Here is a 21,273-nt window from a genome sequence, read left to right as displayed (position 1 = left end):
ACATCTGTTTCAAGGTTTAAAAATTGAAGCATTGCATCACAATTGGATAGAAGAGAAAGTACTCTTTCTCAAATGCCTTAAGCAGCGTTGTCACGGACTTTTTGTGAATTCATAGGATTTGTTGAAAGATACAGTGCAGAATCTTTTTGAATATTTTCCTGTTTTATTTTTCCAACAAATAGTGAAGTGCAAAACCAGATTGATACTACACTATCCATTTCCTTCCGATTAGCTCAGCCAGTTTAATATATAACTAGGTACATATTATATATATTTATCTTTTTATTATTTAATTCCTATTGTGTATAGGGTTTGTAAAAATTGTATCTTTTAAATATTGTACACTGCCCAGAGTTATCTTGGGTATGATGAGCGGTCAATAAATTTAAAAAATAATAATAATTAATAAATTGAGCCTGGGGTTTTCTGTCTTCTTCTGTTGATTTTTACTGATAATAAGCAGGAAAGAAGTGAAACCATGGCTTGAGGCTTAAAGTGGATTTCAAAGGAAAGGTTATCGTTGGCTGAACATTATGCAGCTTAAATGTTCTCTGATAACATATGCATAAACTCTGTTGGCTTAATGTGTATGTATACCACTGTATTTCTAAAGTCTCTAACAATATATTTATTGGTAATATTGTTAGCCATGGTAGTGCAGTGGTTAAAATGGAGGATTGCAAGCTGACTCTGCCCACTGTCAGGAGTATGATCCTGACCAGCTCAAGATTGACTCAGCCTTCCGTCCTTCCAAAGTCAGTAAAATGAGGACCCATATTGTGGGCAATATATTGACTCTGCAAACCATTTAGAGAGGGCTGTAAAGCACTATAAAGTGGCATATAAATCTTAAGCGCTATTGCTATTGCTATTTTGAAGTAGAAAAGAAGAGCACTAGCTGATATTATTTCTCTCTGAAGCTAGCAACATTACTTTTTGGCTCAAATTCTATCTGGTAGAACTTGGGCTTTTTTGCATCCCTTTGTGGTAGACAGATTTTGTTCCATGTTGGTTTCCAGCCTTCAGCCAATTTGTTTGGATTAAGCCCAGCTCCATTTAGGGATCTTTGAATTTCTCTCAAATTAGCACTGCTGTTGGAAATTAAAACTTCATTTTCAGATCATCAGACAATTTTGCTCATTATTAAAACAAATCATCAACAGCCAGTGCTGTCTAACCCATCTTAAATTACCTATTATTGCAACTTCTCCATCTAAGTTCTTCTCCAGAGTACTCTTTTTAGGCAAAACAAAACAAAAAGACCCCACGTTTTTTCACTAGCTCAGCAGCCCTCCTTCTTTCTCCTATGGGAAAGTCTTCTTTGGGACAACTAAGCTGTCTTCTACTCTAAAATTCTTGTCAATTTATTCAAACAAGTGTTGGGGCGCCCATTCTTCATGCCTCAAGTGACAGATTCATAGGGTGAATTGACCTCCTTTAGCCTTTGGCAAGCATGATTCAGGAAAGCCTCATTTTGAACTTCAGCAAACTATAGCTAAAATATTTTCATTTAATGCTCTCTGTCCCTAATTTACCTCATGAGTTCAATTTCATCCTTACTCTATCCTTCAAACAGACAAAATTGTAACCAAGCTTTGATGGCTTGAAGAAGCAATAGAAGGTAAATATTTCTTTCAACTTGCTTACGTTTTCTTCATTTCCTTATCTTGAAACAAAATAAACACTGTCAACCAGTATCTATTTTCTTCTGATTCATCAACCTTATGGACTATAAACCCAGATCTAAAAGGACATATACAAGTACACTAAAATGCAATATCTAGCACAATGGGAGATGGTACTGAATTTAAGACACATGTACACATATCCCCATGGAAGATCATCACAGATAAAAGATCATCTGTCATCATTACTCTACCATATTCTCAGATGACTGTCCCATTTTAAAGTTACATTATCTGGGGAAATAACATTGATTTTTATTTTCAGGAAATGTAGTAGAAGATTATTTCTTTTCTTTTCTGTGAAACTTTTATTAAGCGTTTGTGAGAAAAGAAAACAGACAAGAAAAGTGGAGGATGACATAAAAGGAAAATAAAGTGAAATGAATAAATACAGAATTTAAAATGTCTACAATATATTACAGTACAATACAGTGCACATTAGCACATGTATAAAAGTTAGAAAACAGGGTTTTTTTTCTCTTTGTGTCTCTGTCTTTTTCTTTCTCTCTTTAACTATTTTACGCACACCCCTGCCCCAGCCCTCCCAAAGCTCCGCCGTGGGCAGCAGAGGCGGCGGACCTGGCTGCCTCCCTGCGCTGCTTATGGTAAGGAGAGCACTGCAGGGTGACTTAGCCAGCCAGCTGAGCCTGAGGATGTTGGGGGGGGGGCAGCTAGGTAGGCTGGGCAAGGCCCGGGGAGCCCCGGGGACAGTGGGGGAACCTGTGAGCAGGCAGAGCGGCTCCGGGCTGCTTCTTTCACCTGCTCTTGCTGGGAGAGCTTCTCCCAGCAGAGCAAAAAGCTTACAAGGCCCCTCCCTTCGGGAAATGGCTCCTGGGCAGCAGAGAGAAACGGGATTCAACCGGGCTGTTTCTCTGCTGCCTAGGAGCGAAAAGAAGGCAGCAATGGCTGGCCTGGCGGGCAAAAGTTGGCTGCAGGCATGTCATGCATGCGCACAATGTTGTGCATGTGCAATAGGGATTGGCTGGGCAGGGAGCGGAGAAGCGGGCAGAGAGGGGTGGGGCCAGCCAGGGTGCCATTTTACAGGTTCTCCAAACTACCGGGAGCCCTAACATCCGGTTCTATAGAACCGGACAGAACCGGTCGAATCCCACCCCTGAATACAAAGAGGAGATCTCACTGCCTTATCTGTAACTTTTAACTTTGATACTTTTGACCATCGCATACAGTTTTACAGCCAGACTCCAAAATTTATTCCAGTCGCTGTTCAGAATGCAATGAAACTATTGTATTCGTTGTTGAAATAAATATAATCAAATAATAATAAAATAATAATTGGTGTAATAGGTCTCAACTACACTCTTAATTTAAATGTCTTATTGAAGGCAATCCCTGTGGGGGCTTCAAGTATGAAAATGAGTCCGTGCAGCTACGAAACAGATTTTTGCAAATAGAAATATAATTTTAGATTCTCTGTTAGCAAAAAGGATTTGGACAGAAAAAATGTCTGAGTGACCTTAAGAAGCAGAATAAAATTTGCTGCCAAAGTATGTAGAGGTAGTGTTAACTTGATTCAGTCTCATCCAAATTACATGGGAAGAGTCTCCAAGGTCCTGAATTTTCATAAAAACCTGCCTTCCCCCCCAAAATGCCAAGAGTATATATAGCACTGAAGGAAACTCTAGAAGGTGTCCATCAATTTTGGGGATAAGTAAAGAAGATCAACTGCCGCAGGAGATCTTTGGAATTCTCTAAGATGTTGAAAAGTCTTTGAAACTCAGCTTAAACGATTCCGAATGCTGTGTCTCAGTTCATCTGTTTGATCCCCTCCCTAATCTTTTCTGATCGTGAAGGTAATAGATATTCAGGTGCAAGAGCATAGAAATGCAAATTACGTCTGGTGCTCTTCTACCGTGTAGAGATAATATAAGCAGAAGAATTCCCATTGGTGCTAGAATAAGCCTTAGCCAGACTCTCAAGATAACTGACCAAACATTATTATCAGTTTTGGCCAACCTGGCCTCATGGCTTAGAAACCACATTAAGAACATATTTGGGTGACTTGAAACATCTAAATTTGGACATTTTCAAGGGGGTCATCACTGAAATGAGGTCCCCACTGCACCTCATAAGATAATGGTGTAATTTATTTGTCACAAAAAGTTTGGTAGCTGATAAAGTTCCTTCCCTACTTTCGACTGAATCTTAATATTGCTGTGCCTCTCCCCCCTCCCCCCCCCCTGCTTTTTAGCCATATATTTAATGCGAGCAGATTCCTTGAGGAAGCTTGGAAACAACTAAATATTTAAAACTTTTGATTTATTCTGTGTCACGGATGTCTACACACCAGCTGTGGAACTTCGTAGGATTGGGGGGGAAAATGCATGCTTTGTTTTATAATATTTCATGACTACATTGGTCCTCTTGGTAATGTTGAACAAGGGCCTTAAGGGATCTAACCTTCTCTAGGTCAAAATGACAGCATCATCTGCATAAAATAAAACAGAAAGGTATTTGTCTGCAATTTTGGCATGCAAAACTGTCCCTTGAAGATTCCGATGAGAGAATTTATATAAATATCAGGAATAGAGTCAAAAGCTAACTTTGTTTTACCTTCTCAAGGAACTTTCCAGAGTAACTACATTTCATTCTCTGTCTTGCATTATCATGTCATTTGGGTATCAACAGAAGCAGATCAATAGTAGAGTTCTTACTTTTCCCCATTTAAAGGTAAAGGTTTCCCTTGTCCAGCCATGTCTGGCTCTAGGGATGTGTGGGTGCCAGTGGTGGGATTCAGTTTTTTTTTACTACTGGTTCTGTGGGCGTGGCTCGATGGGTGTGGCTTGGTAGGCATGGCAGGCGAAGGACACTGTAAAATCTCCATTTCACCCCACTCCAGGGGAAGGTTACTGCAAAATCCCCACTCCCTCCCCACCCCACTAACCAGCTTTCAGCTCCATTCTCCTGTACAGGGCAACAACAGAAGACCCAGCCAATCAGCAGAGAATAGATGGGGGCAGGGCCAGTCAGAGGTGGTATTTGCCGGTTCTCTGAACTACTCAAAATTTCCACTACTGGTTCTCCAGAACTGTCCAGAACCTGCTGAATACCTCCTCTGGTGTGTGCTCATCTTTGTTTCCTAGCTTTGGACATTTCAGTGGTCATGTGGCCAGTAGAGCTATATGCCGAGGCTCATGGAATGCTATTATCTTCCCATCAAAATGGTATCTATTTATCGACTCGCACTTGCATGCTTTCAAACTGCTAGCCAAGGAAAGTAAAGGGACTTCATCCAGTTGTGTGGCACGCAGGTCTCGAACCCAGACTGTCAGTGTCCAGCTGAGCCATTGAGCCATTGCTGCCCCTTCTCATTAAAGGATTCTCTAAATCAGTCCTGAAATCCACCAAAACAGCAGATGAGACGTTTTTCTGCATGTGTACAGTATTTTTCCACCAAACTTTGCAAAGTCAGGCGGTAATCTATAGTAGACCTTCCTGCTCTGAAGGCCACCACAGCATTCATCCTCCAGTATATTCTCCTGCACAAGCCAATTGCAGAGTTTCCAGTTTCGATTCCTGGATTTTAATTTGCTAATTATGTTCAGTGTAAATTTACAAGTCTTGAGCTGTCAGGATCATTGCTATAATCTTTTAAACCCACCCCGCTAAAAACCAAGGACAATAGCTGTACCCCAAGCCTCTGTGTAGCATACAATATATGCTAGGTTGCTATATAGACAAACAATAATCCTAAAAAGCAGGCGTTAATCAGTCTCTGTTTGATGTTGTGATCTCTGCTAGAATGAAATTATTATCAGGTGCTTGATTTCATTGTAACTGGATGATTTAATGGCTTGTTCTCTGTTCACTTTTGGGAAGCCACCATTGAAAGGGAACCAGTGATTGTCAAAGGAGTCATCACAGGTTTCTCCAGATAGAATGTCAAAGTTTTGTTCCCATCCCCGCATTACTCTATAACAGAGGTCTCCAAGCTTGGCAACTTTAAGACTTGTGGACTTCAGCTCTCATAATTATCCAGCCAGCATAGCTATTCTGGCTGGAGAATTCTGGGAGTTGAAGTTCACAAGTCTTAAAGTTGCCAAGTTTGGGGACACCTGCTCTATAACAAGGCATCTAGGATAGGCTGGGGTCAAGGTGTCCTCAATAACCCACAATGACCTGCCAAAAGGATACAGTATCTTTATCTTTGGCCATTTCAGTAGGTCATTCCCCCATTAGTCCTAGAATACCTCTTCTTTTTCAATGCAGTTCTATCACCTCTTTTATACTGAATCCTATTTGGGCTATTACTGATTCATGGGTTTCATTTTCTTTCATTTATAAGAGTCAAACAGGGCTTTTTGAGGCAACCACACAATCATGATCAATCCCCAATCAAAAGCCGGATTGTGTGGCTTAACTTGGCACCCGTTCTTCTCCACGTTTCTGAATCATCATCACACCATCTATACTTCCAATACATGTTTTTTAATGGGACAAATGCAATCTATCCCTGAAGCAAAATACTGGGAGGTTTTTTTTTGTGAGTCAATCGGCAGTACCTTTTTGTGAGTCAGCTGGCTGTAATTGTGAAAGGAGAGAGCTTGGAAGTTAGGCTACCAAGAAAATAATCTATTAATTATCATAAAATAATCTATAGCTGAGAGACATTGGCTAGATTAGATTGAACATTGGCTCAGGTGAACATTCCAAGCAGGAAACACAATTCAAAATTAACAGGTCCTAATTATTTGCCATTGAACTAGGCATAACCTAGCTGTATTGAAAATATAGTGAACATGCACAAATGAGGACACCTTATTATGGTCCATTCTGGCAACGAAGTCACTTTCAATAAAATTTGTTAAGTCTGAAAAGATACTACCACAAACTAAAATTACTCTGGGATAACTATGTGAGCAAGTTAATGTAATTCTAAATAGTGCTCAATATATCATCATAGTTTTTTTATTTGTGCAAGAAAATGTTCTGATGGCAAAGAATATAGGTAGTCCTCAACTTTATATCTGGTCACCTAGCAACCATTTGAAGTTATGACAGACACACCCTCTCCCCCCAAAAGTTACTTAGGAAATTTCAAAGTTACAATGCCCTTTCCTCCCATGTGATTGTGGTTTGGTTGCTTGGCAACCAGTCCAGCTTTACAACCCTTTGCAGTGTCCTGTTGTCATACGATCAAAATTTGTGAGGGGTTTTTTTTTTTTGTCAGTTTCTGGCATTTATTCCCAGATTCTAGCATTGGATAAAATTAGTTGCCTAACAAATGTCCAAAATGCTGAAAAATTGTCCGGTTTCATGGTACCTCAGCTTACAATTACAACAACTTATGATCACAATTCCAGGCTCAATTCCAGTCATAAATGGAGGACTACTTATAAATAAGCATCTAAAATTCCTACATAATTGAATATCAAATCTCTAAAAACCAGACCATTGACTTGAAAACTCTTAACTCAAATGTCAGTGTAGCTTGTTTTATTTTCATGGACATACATTCTCCTCCCTAAATAACTAATGTGGAAAACAGGTTAACACATGCAGCAGAGTTTGTGTGCTGGCCCATTTATGAAGATGAAATATCTATGTATTGGAAGAATACTACTGGCTTTTGTTTTCGTCAGTATTTATTTACATATAGTGTGTCTTTGCCCTTTAGCTTCGGAGCAGCAATGATACGGTTCTTAAAAGTTATATTGCAATAACCCATCAGAAACAAAGGCTCCAGTACAACTAGTCCTTGACTTACGACCACAGTCGAGAGTGGAATTTCCATGGCTAAGCAATGCGAGTTGTAAAAAGCGAGATGTCACATGACCATTCACTAATCAGTTGCTGTCACAATTACAAACAGGCAAGAGTCCCAGACAGGGAGCAGAGGAAGCTTCCGAGAAGTGCTGAGGAAGAGAATATCCTGCAGCTTAAGCTTCTTGGCCTACTGTGTCTCTGAAGCAGGAAGCCTTAGTCATCCTTGAAAGCCTCAGCTACCCAACCTGGCGCAGAAGTGCAATAGGAAGCCACCATGCCCCCAGAAAGTGGCAAACACCCTGCACTGCACTCCACCATCCAGCTGACTTTCACCCACATCTGTCAGGGTTCCAAGTAATACAGCCCATTCAATAAGAACTCCAAGGCAGATTATTTCCTCAGAGAACATTTTACTAGGTAAAAGGTAAAGGTTCCCCTCACACATACGTGCTAGTCGTTTCCAGCTCTAGGGGGCGGTGCTCATCTCCGTTACAAAGCTGAAGAGCCAGCACTGTCAGAAGACGTCTCCGTGGTCATGTGGCCGGCATGACTAAATGCTGAAAGCGCACAGAACGCTTGTTACCTTCCCACCAAAGTGGTCCCTATTTTTCTACTTGCATCTTTTTGTGCTTTCGAACTGCTAGGTTGGAAGAAGCTGGGATAAGTAACAGGAGCTCACTCCATTACGCGGTGCTAGGGATTCGAACCGCCAAACTTCTGGCCTTTCTGATCAACAAACTCAGCATCTTCATGGGAGCTGAAAAGGGTTAGCCACCACTGTGCTATAACATAAAACCACATGTAATAATTGATCTCTTCCTTATTCTACATTACTAATGTGGTGCTATTTACATATATATTTTCCTATTTGTGACATAATTTCCTTTCCCGTTCTTTTTACATAGTCATTACATGATCACTCTATTACATCGTCTTTAGCATAAAAATCTTCCACCTTCAATCTTACAAAACGTTACAATTTGTTTATATTTTTCTTTTTTGTTCCGACTTCCTTTCTTCAAGTCTAACTATTGGTACATTTCGTTCCAGACTTCCTAATAGTCTGTCTCACCCTTTATCTTTAAATTCTGATGTTAGCCTGTCCATCTCTGCACAAACCAAAATTTTCTTTAATATTTCACTTTCCTTGGGGATATTCCCACTCTTCCAATTTTGGTCGTCGACCAATCTTGCACGCAGTTATAACATGCAACATTAAATATACCATCCCTTTACTATATTTTCCTTCTATAATTCCCAATAGGAACAATTTTGGTCTGAACTGTATTTTTTTTTGGAGCCATCAAGTTCCTCGATTAAGGGAGGTCAGGCTGGATGGTGGAGGAAAACAGCAATGACCCGCTGCATGTGTCAGGGCCTGTGGAGTACAGGGTGGCAGCGGCAACTGGCATTTTACATAATAGCGCTAAGGTCATGGTGTGAGGCGCCAAGGGGGCCTTCTTCAGTGGCAGCAGGGCCAATGCTGGGACTGAAGTCCGAGGTAGTCCTCAATGTACAACCACAACTGAGCCCCAAATTTCCATGGCTAAGTGGGACAGATACCAAGTGAGTTTTGTCCCGTTTTGCAAACTTTCTTGCCACAGTTGTGAAGTGAATCACTGAAGTTAACACCATCCTTAAGCGAAATCTGTCTTCCCTGTTGCCTCTGCTTGTCAAGAAGGTCGCAAAACATGATCACGTGACCGTGGGACATGGCAACCGTCGTCAACATGAGCCCGTTGCCAAGCATCCAAGTTTTGATCATGTGGCCATGGGGATGCTGCAGCGGTTGTCAGGGTGAAAAAATGGCCCCATGTCCTTTTTTTTCCCACTGCTATTGTAACTTTGAACAGTCACTAAAAGATCGGTTTTAAGTCAAGGACTACCTGCCGAGGCTATGGCGGTAGTGGCAGCTGGCTGAGACTGCTGAAGGTCCCTAGTCTCTACTTCAGCCTTGGCAAGCCAGATGGGGGTGATAGGCAGGTGGAGGGAGTTGAAGGCTCCCTGTTGTCTTTAAGTGTGGGCTAGCCCAAATTTCAATCACATGACCGCAGAGCCTCTGCAACTTCAGACACGGGTCATGAATCCCATCGCTCAGCGCCATGATAACTGTAAACATTCGCTGAAGGAATGGTTGTAAGCTGTGGACTACCGGTATTCCATCCTTTATAAACTTACTCAGCCTCAAGGTAACATTCCCTGTTCGGTGCAGTGCAGGGAGGAACCTTTTATGCTGAGAAAGCATAAATGCAGGATCGTGAGGGCCTGCGAGAGCTCCTAAATTAAAAATATATGGAAAATAAAAACAGGCGTTGTCTTAATTCTTCATCTGCGCCTCAGATGCGAAATATGTGCCCTGTCAAAAGTGCTGTGCTCCACAAAATATTACTGTCTCAGTATTGCATTCAATCAAAGTGGCCTTTATGTAAAACAACTCCTGTCCCATTCCTGCATATATATGGCTAAAGATAAAAATATCGCCTAGGTAAATTACATATATATATATATAGTTTACCTAGGAGATATTTTTATCTTACCCATATATGTGCAGGGATGAGATAAGACACAGGAGTTCTTTTAAATGAACAACACACACATACATACGCATATACCTACACATACTTACACACACATACACACACACACACACACACACACACATGGTATTTAGGTTTCTTCGGGTATTTTCCCACGTCTTAATAGTTGTGCTTTTAAAGTTATAAGCACAACAATTAAGACATGGGAAAATACCAGAAGAAACCTAAATACCATACCTGCAAAAACATAAGAATATACACACACATACACGCACACACACACACACACACACACACACACCCAAACACACAACTCTTGTTGTAGGAGATATTTTCATCTTTAGCCTGGAGAAACAAGCCGCGTTCCATTCCATATTACATTTTATTCCTATAATTGTATGAAACAATTTTCCCAAGGAATAGCCTAATCTTCCTGCCCACCCTCACCCCTAAATTAGATAGCATACTGGAACAATTCTTTTCTGAAAAGCCTTTGCTGCCGTTTGTTGTCGCTAAGCTTAACAACAATAGAAATTCAAATCTTGATTGTGCAGGGATTCTAATTATTCCCCCTTAATTATATGCCTCCCATCTTTTCCAACATATAACCATCTATATTTAGTAGTTTGGTTTTTACAAACCATTTTCAAAAGGATTCACAGAACTAATAGAATAGAATAGAATAGAATAGAATAGAAAAGAATAGAATAGAATAGAATAGAATAGAATAGAATAGAATAACAGAGTTGGAAGGGACCTTGGAGGTCTTCTAGTCCAACCCGCTGCCTAGGCAGGAAACCCTACACCACTTCAGACAAATGGTTATCCAACATCTTTTTAAAAACTTCCAGTGTTGGAGCATTCACAGCTTCTGGAGGCAAGTAGTTCCACTGATTAATTGTTCTAACTGTCAGGAAATTTCTCCTTAGTTCTAAGTTGTTTCTCTCCTTGATTAGTTTCCATCCGTGGCTTCTTGTCCTGCCTTCAGGTGCTTGTCCTGCCTTCAGTGTTCAAGTCTGTCAAGATCCTTCTGTATCCTAAGCCTGTCTTCTGGAATGTTGGCTATTCATGCCAGCTTGGTGTCATCTGGAAATTGAGCGAGTTCCCCATCTATCCTCATCTAAATCATTGATGAAGATACTGAAGAGTACTGGGCCTAAAATAGAGCCTACTTACCTCTGTTCATACAGGTGCAGTTCCATTAAGGACTACATGTTGAGTGCACTTGGTCAGCCAATTACAAATCCATCTGGTAGTGATGTTGTCTAACCCAGGGATCTCCAACCTTGGCAACTTTAAGCCTGGCGGACTTCAACTCCCAGAATTCCCCAGCCAGCCAGAAGCCCTCCAGGCTTAAAGTCGCCAAGGTTGGAGACCCCTGGTCTAACCCACATATGATATACTTGAATTGAAGAATATTCATTTTAGTATATGCTGAAAATAAAAACCTGAACCAAAACTATAGTATTTATATTTCAGTCTTATTTCTAACAACCAAACCTTTTGGTTTTAATTTGTTTTCTTCGTGATGCAGGTCTCTCTGCCAAACACCATCGTATTTTCTTGTACACTAGTCTGCTTGCTAAGTGGAATTGATTCAGGTCCTGACCATTTCATCTCTCTTGAGACCAAATAGTGCAGCCATACTTCTGCAACTTCCAAACGTTTTCTGTAGCCAATTAAGTCTTTGTATCTGGGCTTTTGGATCTTTTTTTAAAAAAAAACTCTTCTTATCAGAATTCTTTTAGAGCTCAAAAATAGCTTGAAGTCTCCTTGCTTGCTCTGCATGTTTTAGATCCCTTCAGATTGCAGAAAGCATTGACATCGATGGACTGCAAAGATCATTTTTAAAATCTTTATCTTTCCTGTAAGCACTTCATGATTGATTTTTGTGTGTGTGGCTATTTTGTGTGTGGGGGAGGGGAGGGATCATTGTCTTGTAAAAAGATCCAGCCTCGTTTCAGTTTCTTCACTGATTATTATAGGACACAAATGTTAGTATTTAATTGAATTTAAACTTCTGCACACAATTTCTTTTCTTGCACCACTGGCTGGCATACTCTAAAATATCAAAGAGTCAACAGATGTTTTCAATTTATCCCTTTTTTTCTCTTTCAGTGTGTCTTCTGGGCTATAGGCTGAACAATTGATTCAAGTTTTCTTTTGCATATTTTTCAATGGCTTTGTGATAAAATCAGAGAAAATATTTCCCTCTAGCAATTCTCCCATACAGCTGTTGTTGTTTCAGTGAAATTGTATAGTGAACAGCTACTTCAGATCAGCCAAAATTTTCAGCAAGCTATTTTTATGATCTATGGGTTCTGATCAGTTTTCAGATAGTTCCACCAGAGATTTATCTTGGCTTTTCATATTTTGCCCTGACTTCCAACAAATGCACGCAAGTTCCATTATTTAACAGCATTTCTCACAGTTGAAATTTCTACTTGGAGATATTTAGAGGGGTTTTTTTTAACAGCCCTGCTTTGTAAAGGTGAATTATCTTAATTTTCAGTTGCTGAGACAACTGCTTAGAGGAGCTCATGTTGTTCAAAGTAAGTAGTTAATGAGGGGTTGCAGTATTTGTTCACTCGTGGAGTTGTCTTTGATTCCTTCCTTCTGTCTCACAATTCGATTGCTTTTTCAGTATTGTTGGTCTCTTCCAAGCTTTCAAAATAAAGCTGAATCACCAAGAAGGATGATCAAACTTCTGTACCTGCTACATTTACTATTTGCTTATTTTTAATCCAAAAACAACCACACGTAATTAGCAAATACCCATTGAGATGAGCAAAAAGATACCTGCTTAACTTCGTATCACATGAAGTTTGTCTCTGCTTCTATTCTATTCAGCTTGATCAGCGGTGCTTAAATTTTTGCATGGAACTAAACGGGTCATATAATAGAAGATAAAATAAATAGCCAAAAGCCAATAAAAAGCAATTTAAGATCATCAGTGTTGGGGAGAACTCAGTATTTTTCTGGAAATGCATTAACAGATATTTGAATTTCAATACTGACAGCCTGGGATTGAGGCCCGAGAGGCACACAACGGGGTGAGCTCCCATTCCTGTCCCAGCTCCTGCCCACCTACCAGTTCTCAAGCATGCAAATGCAAGTATATAAATAGGTACCACCTTGGTGGAAAGATAATAGTATTCTGTGAATCTTTGGCTACATGACCATAGAAAATGTCTTTGGACAATGCTGGTTCCCTTGGCCAAGAAACAGAGATGAGACCACCTCCTAAAGTTGGATATGATTGGATAGGGAGACCTTTACCTATACCTTCCCACTCAGGCTTAGTAATACTATAACTAAATTTGCAGATGATACAACAGTGGTGGGTCTCATCTCGGGGGGGGAGGGGGGAGTCTGCCTACCGAGATGAGGTAGACTGGTTGCTTTCGTGGTGTGGAGACAATAACTTGGTCCTCAACACCAATAAGACCAAGGAGCTTATAGTGGACTATAGAAGGAACAGATCAGACATCCACCCCTTGCTTATCAATGGAGACCAAGTGGAGTAAGTGGCCAGTTTTAAGTTTCTGGGTGTTACCATAAAAGAGGACCTGACCTGGGGTGCTCACATTGCAGCTCTGGTCAAAAGGGCCCAGCAGAGATTATACGACCTGAGACTTCTCAGAAAACAACAATTGAATGAAAAACTGCTGGTGACCTTCTACCGCTGCACTATAGAGAGTATTTAACCTTACTGCAGGCCCTGCCAATTGCACAGGGGCAGATAGGACAGCACTCCAGAGGGTTAACGTCATTGCCCAGAAGATCATTCGTTGCCCTCTTCCCTCTTTGGAAGAGCTTTATAGCTCCTGCTGCCTTAAGAAAATTCAAAACATTCTCAAGGATCCACCTCATCCTGGGAACCCTTTTTTTGAACTATTACCCTCTGGCAGATGGTAAAGAATAATAAAAACAAGGACAAATAGGCTGAAAAACAGCTTCTATCCCAGGGCAGTAGCTCTTTTGAATTCTACTGTATGGTGCAGGGTTGGTGTGGTGTCGGGGGTTTCCAGTTCAGTGTGTGAAGGGAGAAGGATGTGTGTTTGTGTTTATTTTCATAGTCAAAATGGACACCGAAGATGATATTTAATTTTGTTGTATGAGGTGCAATGACAATAAAAACTAAACTAAAGTAGACTTCAGTAGACAATCCTTGGGTTGTTAACTAGGAATAGATAAAGGATAATGAAACTGTAGGCTTTTTCAAAGCTACTGGGATGACTTTGAACTTAATGGCAAGAAGAGTTGGATATATAACAGTGGTGGGATTCAATTTTTTTTTACTACCGTTTCTGTGGGCGTGGCTTAGTCGACGTGGCAGGGGAAGGATACTGTAAAATCTCCAGTCAGAGGTGGTGTTTTCCGGTTCTCTGGACTACTCAAAATTTCTGCTACCGGTTCTCCAGAACTGGTCGGAACCTGCTGAATACCACCTCTGTTATATAACCCAGGGGTCCCCAACCACCGGGCCCTGGACCGGTACCAGTCCGTGGAATATTTTCTACCAGGCCGCAGGTTTGCTGGGCGCCGCCATCTTGTTTTGATGAGAAAGTGCTTCCGGTGAGCTTTTCTGGTTGGAAAGCGGCGTTTGGGTCCTGAAGGAATCCTTGCACCTTAGTTTCATCAAAGCGGGGGAAGGCGGCTTCGAACAAAACTAAGGCGTGAGGATTCTTTCAGCACCCAAGACAAGGCGAGCCGAGCGACCGTCCTGAAGCTGTCCTGAAGCCCATCGACAAAGGTACAAAGGAGGAGTTGAAGGTGGCGGGGAGAAGTGGGGGACCGCTGGCTGGCCGGTCGCTCGGCTTGCCTTGCCATGCATGCTGATGCCGGTACCGGGCCGCGGATCATTTTGTGATGCCGGTACCAGGCTATGGCACAAAACAGGTTGGGGGCCACTGATATAACCCATTTTGAACTAAGGGTTGGGGAACAGATGTAAAAATGCAGAAGTACTCAGATGGAGTATAGATTTTTAAGATTGTCTTAATGGGGAAACTAGATTATTCAGCTTTTGTTGACCCTTGGCACAGCAAAGTTCAGCTGACTCAGAAATTAATGCAGTTGTTCAAAGATTTTCTCAAAGAGTTACTTTCATTTTAAGGCAGAGCAATTTCCTGCTTCTTTAATGGAATGAAGAAAACCACTTGAATGTGATGGTTCTTCAAAGCAATACTACTGAGTTCTTACAATAATGTACACACACGCACGCACAAAATCTGTCTCCAGTATTATGCTAATTGCTGAAGCAGCTTTCTCCTGAACTTTATATACCTAAGTGTGCAAATGCCCTTGAACAGCTCTATTGCTGGTATTTGGAACAAGAGCATCGTGTTTCTCATTTCATTATTCTGACTTGGACAAACTGGCCATAGATGGATGTAGATGGACACACTAATTGCAGGTTAGTAATCTACATAAATTAGAAATTTATCTCCTTGCCCCATTACCCTCCTCCCCCATCGCAAAAACGCCTACTCAGTCTTGACTAAGCAAATTAAAGGTTTATTGTTGGATCTTGGTGCCAAAATTCTATCTTCCTTGATGTACAGGCCTTCTTTGTGTAATCTGTGGAAGTCGTAATTAAACTTCTCTTGTGTGATGAAGAGCTACAATCGTATTTCAGTAGAAAGAGACTTTTAAGAAAAGGAGCATGTTGGTTTGGCGAGCTGATAGCGACTATTATTTTTCTTTTTATGTCTTCCAGAAGATTGTGTAAACAAGAAATGTGAAATATCAGAAACAGAGATGATTTACTGATGGGCCATAGGCCAGATACTATTCTGTGTAGCCCTTGGCAGCAATACTAAATACTCCTTGCAGATTTATTCATGCCTCCAGAAGTTGTGGGGTGCACAGTGGCTCAGCGGTTAAAACGCTAGGCTTGTCAGCTGGAAAGCCGGCAGCACAGGTTCGAGACCTGAGTGCCACATGACTAGAAAACCTCCAAAGTCCCTTCCAACTCTTGTTGCTCTTAAGGAAAAGAATTATGAAGTTTGTAACAAGGAGAGGATTATTGTTTTTGTCTTTAGATATTGCATGTAATTCCTTTGATAATTCTCAAAGAAGAATCAAATTGAGTGTATCCCTGTGCATGTATAAACACATGGGTGTACCCAAAGAAACATACATACATACATATATACAAATATTTATTCATAATCTTCTTACTTATTCTCAGATTCTTCCTCGCTAGTCCCTTGTAAATGTATATTACTAACTTTACATTAGAGCCTCACTAGCTAGGAAAACATGAAGTGATGGACCCAGCTCCCCGTAGAGACTGTCGTAGAGAAAACTACGCATCTCCTAGTTGCCTGGCCTTCTTTTCTACACCTTTTCGAAATGAATTTTTTGGCAATGCAATGTAGGTTAATAGCTGTCAGCCAAGAGGCTGGGTTTGGCCTCTTCCGGCAATAGATCAAATGGAGCAAAAGTATTGTTGGTACTCTGCTATAAATAAAGTTTCAGAAACTCCCTTCCTGTTGGGTAAAAAGATATATATCTTGATAAGTTTTAAAAAATCATGTTTACAAGTTCTTTCAATGTGGGTCAGGGAAAGGGGAAGGGAAAAAGAAAATCATGGAAGGTGTATCAATTATATGTTGGATGATAGAATAGAATAGAATAGAATAGAATAGAATAGAATAGAATAGAATAGAATAGAATAGAATAGAATAGAATAGAATAGAATTCTTTGTTGGCCAAGTGTGATTGGACACACAAGGGATTTGTCTTGGTGCAAATGCTCTCAGTGTACATAAAAGAAAAGATACATTCATCAAGAATCATGAGGTACAACACAATAGTCACAGGGTAGAATAAGCAATCAAATCATACTAGTGATGAGTGATGAGAAGATTAATAGTAATAGTAGTGCAGATTTGTAAATAGTTGGACAATGTTAAGGGAATTATTTGTTTAGCAGAGTGATGGCGTTCAGGAAAAAACTGTCCTTGTGTTTAGTTGTTCTGGTGTGCAGTGCTCTATAGCGTTATTTTGAGGGAAGGAGTTGAAACAGTTTATGTCCGGGGTGTGACGGGTCTGTAAATATTTTCACAGCCCTCTTTTTGACTCATGCAATATACAGGTCCTCGACTGAAGGCAGGTTGGCAGTAATTGTTTTTTTCTGCAGTCCTAATTATCCTCTGAAGTCTGTGTCTGTCCTGTTGGGTTGCAGAACCAAACCAGACAGTTATAGAGGTGCAGATGACAGACTCAATAATTCCTCTGTGGAACTGGATCAGCAGCTCCTTGGGCAGTTTGAGCTTTCTGAGTTGGCGCAGAAAGAACATTCTTTGTTTACCAGCATCACACACACACGTATACCCATTGTACTCTTTTGAGGTTTATAATTTTTCATGATTTCCTCTCTCCTCTCTTTCAGCTCTTTGAGAACTTCGAATTTGGAGAAGTACAGCTGAATTCCATCTGTCTCTCACAGCGATTCTCCACTGACCAGTCGGGTTACTACGCCTCATCTGGGCAGCTCAATTTCTCCTGAATTGCAGACTCATCTGTCCCGATAGATTGCACATAATGAGATCCAGGAGTGTCTAATATACAAGGGCAATAATGATTTAAATGTGCCCTGCTATTAGATCAGGGTCACTCTGTTCTCCCGAATCAACCTTAGAACTTTCCCAATATCTACGCAAAAAAAAACCCTGACCTAAACTGAATGAAAGAAAATAGCTATGCAATTAAATAAGTTACTTTGGTTGGCAGGTGGTTTGTTGGGAGAAAAAAAAGCTGGAAATAAAAGAAGTAATAGTACCTGCATTTAGGAAGCTATAAATGTACAGAAATTACCCATTAATTATTTTTAATGGCTAACTTTTCAAATTAAAGGAAGAAAACCCACGTCTTTTTGTGGCACTTCAGATTGTCCTGAAATCCAAGTCTTTTGTAGCTTTCAAAACCAAACCTTTGCTAACCTTGTGATAGTTTTTCCTTTAACTGCAAACGGCATTTGTGTGCGGGTTTTTTTGTTGTTGTTTCGTTATATATCTAACATGCTGAATCCACCAAGGATTCGTGGTGGTTTACAACTAATGATTAAAACATGCACATTACAAATACAATTAAAGCATCCATGGTAAATAAACTAATTAAGACAATTAAATCAAAACATAATTACAATAATTGTCAGAACATCAACCGCCAGTCCAAAAACAACCATAATAGTAAAAATGACGGCGAAAGGAGAATCATCAAAAGCCCTTCGGAAAAGTGTTTGTTGATGTCTTCTGGGAAGGCATTAACGAAGATACCAATTTAATTTGTAAAGGGAGCCTGTTCCATAAAAACTGGAGACGAGAAAGCACCTCCTAGTTTCCTCTCCTCCCATTGGAAGCGAGGAGTCCCCAGCCTTTCCTGGAATAATAATCGCGGCTGGGAAGATTCATTGATTCAATTCAGAGAAGATGACCTGTGGTGCATTTAGGCACTGAGCCATTTACAGTTTTATCAGTCAAAAATCTGTGGTGGGATTTAATCTGGATTCCCAAGAGGCAGGAAGTGCATTCCAGAGGAGAAGAAGGAAAAGAAGAAGAAGAAACCCAAGCAAAGTTGAGACGGTTTGTGTGGGAGAAAGAAGATAAAGGCAGCTCCTCCGTGGGAGTTCTCAGAAAATATGTTTTATGGTGCAAATCATCTGCGTTAGACTGGCAAGATTTCTGTCTATAGGTGAAGCCCAGTAAAGGAAACTACTTAGAACAACCTCAGCGTATCCCTCTTGGTTTTTGGAGCCTGACAAAACCAGCACTTTGAATTGCACCTGAAAACTTATCAATAGCTAATGCAGGCCTACAACACCAGTGTTGGATGTTTCCGAGAGTCAGTAACTACCGGCAGTTATTCAAACAATCATTGGTCCTATCTGCCAGTTGTTGTGGAAATTCCCCAGTCTCAGCTGAAACCCATCTGGAATCATAAAGTACACTAGATGTAATATTCACCATCTGTGTGTTCATCAGTGGGAGATCCCAGGTGGCAGTGAATCTCATAAGGACCAAGAAATTCATAATGTCTGCCCTACAAAGTAGACCAGATCAAGAAACAGGCATTGTGTCTGTGCCTAAAATTAAAATTGGGTATAGTAACAGAACCTTGCAAGCCTGAATGTGCTTCTTTCTCTCTTACCTTTCGTGTAAACTTGAAGGGGGAAGCCTGAGGTGTTTGCATTTTCCTCCTATGGGCTTCTGCAATTTTTATCTGCTTGTTCCTTGGTACAGCATCCCCTCTCTCCATCAAGGTCCTCCCATTGATCATTTACATGATCTGACCCCAGTAATTGTCCTCCATCCATCAGCTACTTTGAGAGAAACACGAGAGAAAAGAAGAGGAGATCAATCTATTTTCCAAAACACCAGAAGGCAAGACAAGGGATGGAATCTAATCAACGAGAAAAGCAACCCAGAACCAAAAAACTTCCTAATAGTAGGAGCAATTAACCAGTGGAATGGCTTGTCTTCAGAACTTGTGGTGCTCCACCACTGGAGACTTATAAGAAGAGGCTAGACAGCCACTTGTCTGGAGTGGTATAGGACCGTGATGGCAAACCTATGGCACACGCGAGGTCACCCGGAACAACCTCACCGTGTATGCGTGCGCACGTCCCACCAGCCAGCTGGTTGTTGGGTATCTGCCATGCATCTGCGGGGGAAGATGCACGCGTGGAAGATGCATGCGCAGAGGCATGCGGCATGGGGGGGTCACGCATGCATGCGCAGGGACACAGGCGCATTTGCAGTGGGCGGGGGGAGTCGCGTGCACATTACATCATGGATGCAGGCACACGAATGCGCACACATGCGTGCACTTTTGGCACACAATGTGGAAAAGGTTCACCATCAAAGGTATATGATCAGCTATCTGATTGAACTAGAAGACCTTCAAGTTTCCTTCCAACTCTCTTATGGTGTTATGACTGCCAGCATATGTAGGACTAGAGGTTACTTGACATAAAGCCATTGTGATGACCCAGGGTGGGAAACAAAACAAACACAGTCACAGAAAACAGGTGAAGCCCCTTTTATTCCTTCACTTTACTTCCAAGTTCTGAATATTCTTGACAGAAGACGAAAAACTCCCACACAAACAGTTACAAGAAGAAGGAAAAAAGCAACACAAACCAGGCAAGATAAGGGCTGGAGGACGTCCACAGATAACACACACTGGGAAAGACGCCAAACTCAGAGAGGAACTATAAACTAGAGATATTTACATGATTTGTTTCCAGCATTTGCCAGTACGCAGGTCCGTCTTCTTATTCAGTTGTCACACCTGCAGCCCATGAAGAGGATCAAGGCCCTCTCCTCCAGAGGAGACCACCTTTCTCCCTTATCCTCTCCTCCCTGCGTGCCCTAGGATGGAGAGGGAATGGGCGTGGGTCCTCCTCTAACTCCTCAGCCGGCCTCTGCCCTTCCCCAGCCTCCTCCACAACCTCCGGAGTCACATTTCCACTCCCCGTTGGCTGTTTCTCCTCTCGTACCAGCAGTCATATTCGTAGCTCTCTATCATTGCCATTCAAACATTATAATAAAGGCTAGTCCATGTTTTTAGCTGAAATAATTACCACAATTCAGATAACACTTTTTTCAAGGAGTGCTGTTTCTTTGAGCGGGGATAAGGCTTTGTAGGGATCATAGGTGCCTACATCTGCTTTATGGTTTTGGAAGTCCATATCCAGAAATATAATACTTAAGTGAACAGTGCAACATGTCACCAGCCTAGATTACAAGCTTGAAGGATCTGCTTCCAAGATCACAAACATTGCTCCTACTGTGAATCTCAGCCTTGTGGCTTTCATCTGGAAACTCATCAGTCAACTGTTTTACATGAGTTCTGTAAGCCATTCCATAATCATGTACAAAATGAGGAAACGGTAGGGAGATAGTTAAAAGAGAGACAAGAATAAGTACAGAGAGAATGCCTCACGTTTTCAAAGAAGGTGACAAATAGACTTATTGGATGCTGAATAAGTCTAGCAAAACCCAACCCAATCAGTTTTACTCACTGTCGGTTGCATATTTTGTTGTAAATAATTCATTTAGGATTTAATTTCTTTTCAAGAAGGAAGACCAGTGAATTCAGATAACATCCATCCTCATCCCCCTGTTACAAATTGGAGCTATTTCTGAGAAGCCTGCTGAAAAGAATATGAGTATGTGGTGATTCCAGAAAGATATATTGTGCCACAGGGTTCATTGAGTATTCCTTGGGAGTTGTCTTCATGCAATAATAAAGAGTTTCAGCAAGGAAGAGTTTTTATGATGTTTATTTGCTCAGTCTGTGGACTTGGGTTTCTC

At 41.1% G+C, this 21,273-nt stretch overlaps 1 protein-coding gene across 2 annotated transcripts in view; it reads left to right on the top strand.

Annotated features, from left to right (window-relative positions):
• The window catches only part of ASCC1 (activating signal cointegrator 1 complex subunit 1), a 105,065-nt gene extending 86,997 nt beyond the window's left edge, over window positions 1-18,068 (top strand). For both annotated transcript variants that reach the window (XM_026713479.2, XM_087932337.1), the window contains exon 10: window positions 17,349-18,068. In XM_026713479.2, the coding sequence (XP_026569264.1) occupies window positions 17,349-17,465 (117 nt within the window). In that variant the 3' untranslated portion in view covers window positions 17,466-18,068. The remainder of the gene's footprint in view (window positions 1-17,348) is intronic.
• The last annotated feature ends 3,205 nt before the right edge of the window (window positions 18,069-21,273 follow it).

Source organism: Pseudonaja textilis, chromosome 4, assembly GCF_049901715.1.
Source record: "Pseudonaja textilis isolate UNSWEBS1 chromosome 4, rPseTex1.2, whole genome shotgun sequence".
NCBI classification, from domain to species: domain Eukaryota; kingdom Metazoa; phylum Chordata; class Lepidosauria; order Squamata; family Elapidae; genus Pseudonaja; species Pseudonaja textilis.
The sequence above is the reverse complement of the archived record's forward strand: the minus strand, read 5'-3'. Positions and strand labels throughout refer to the sequence as shown.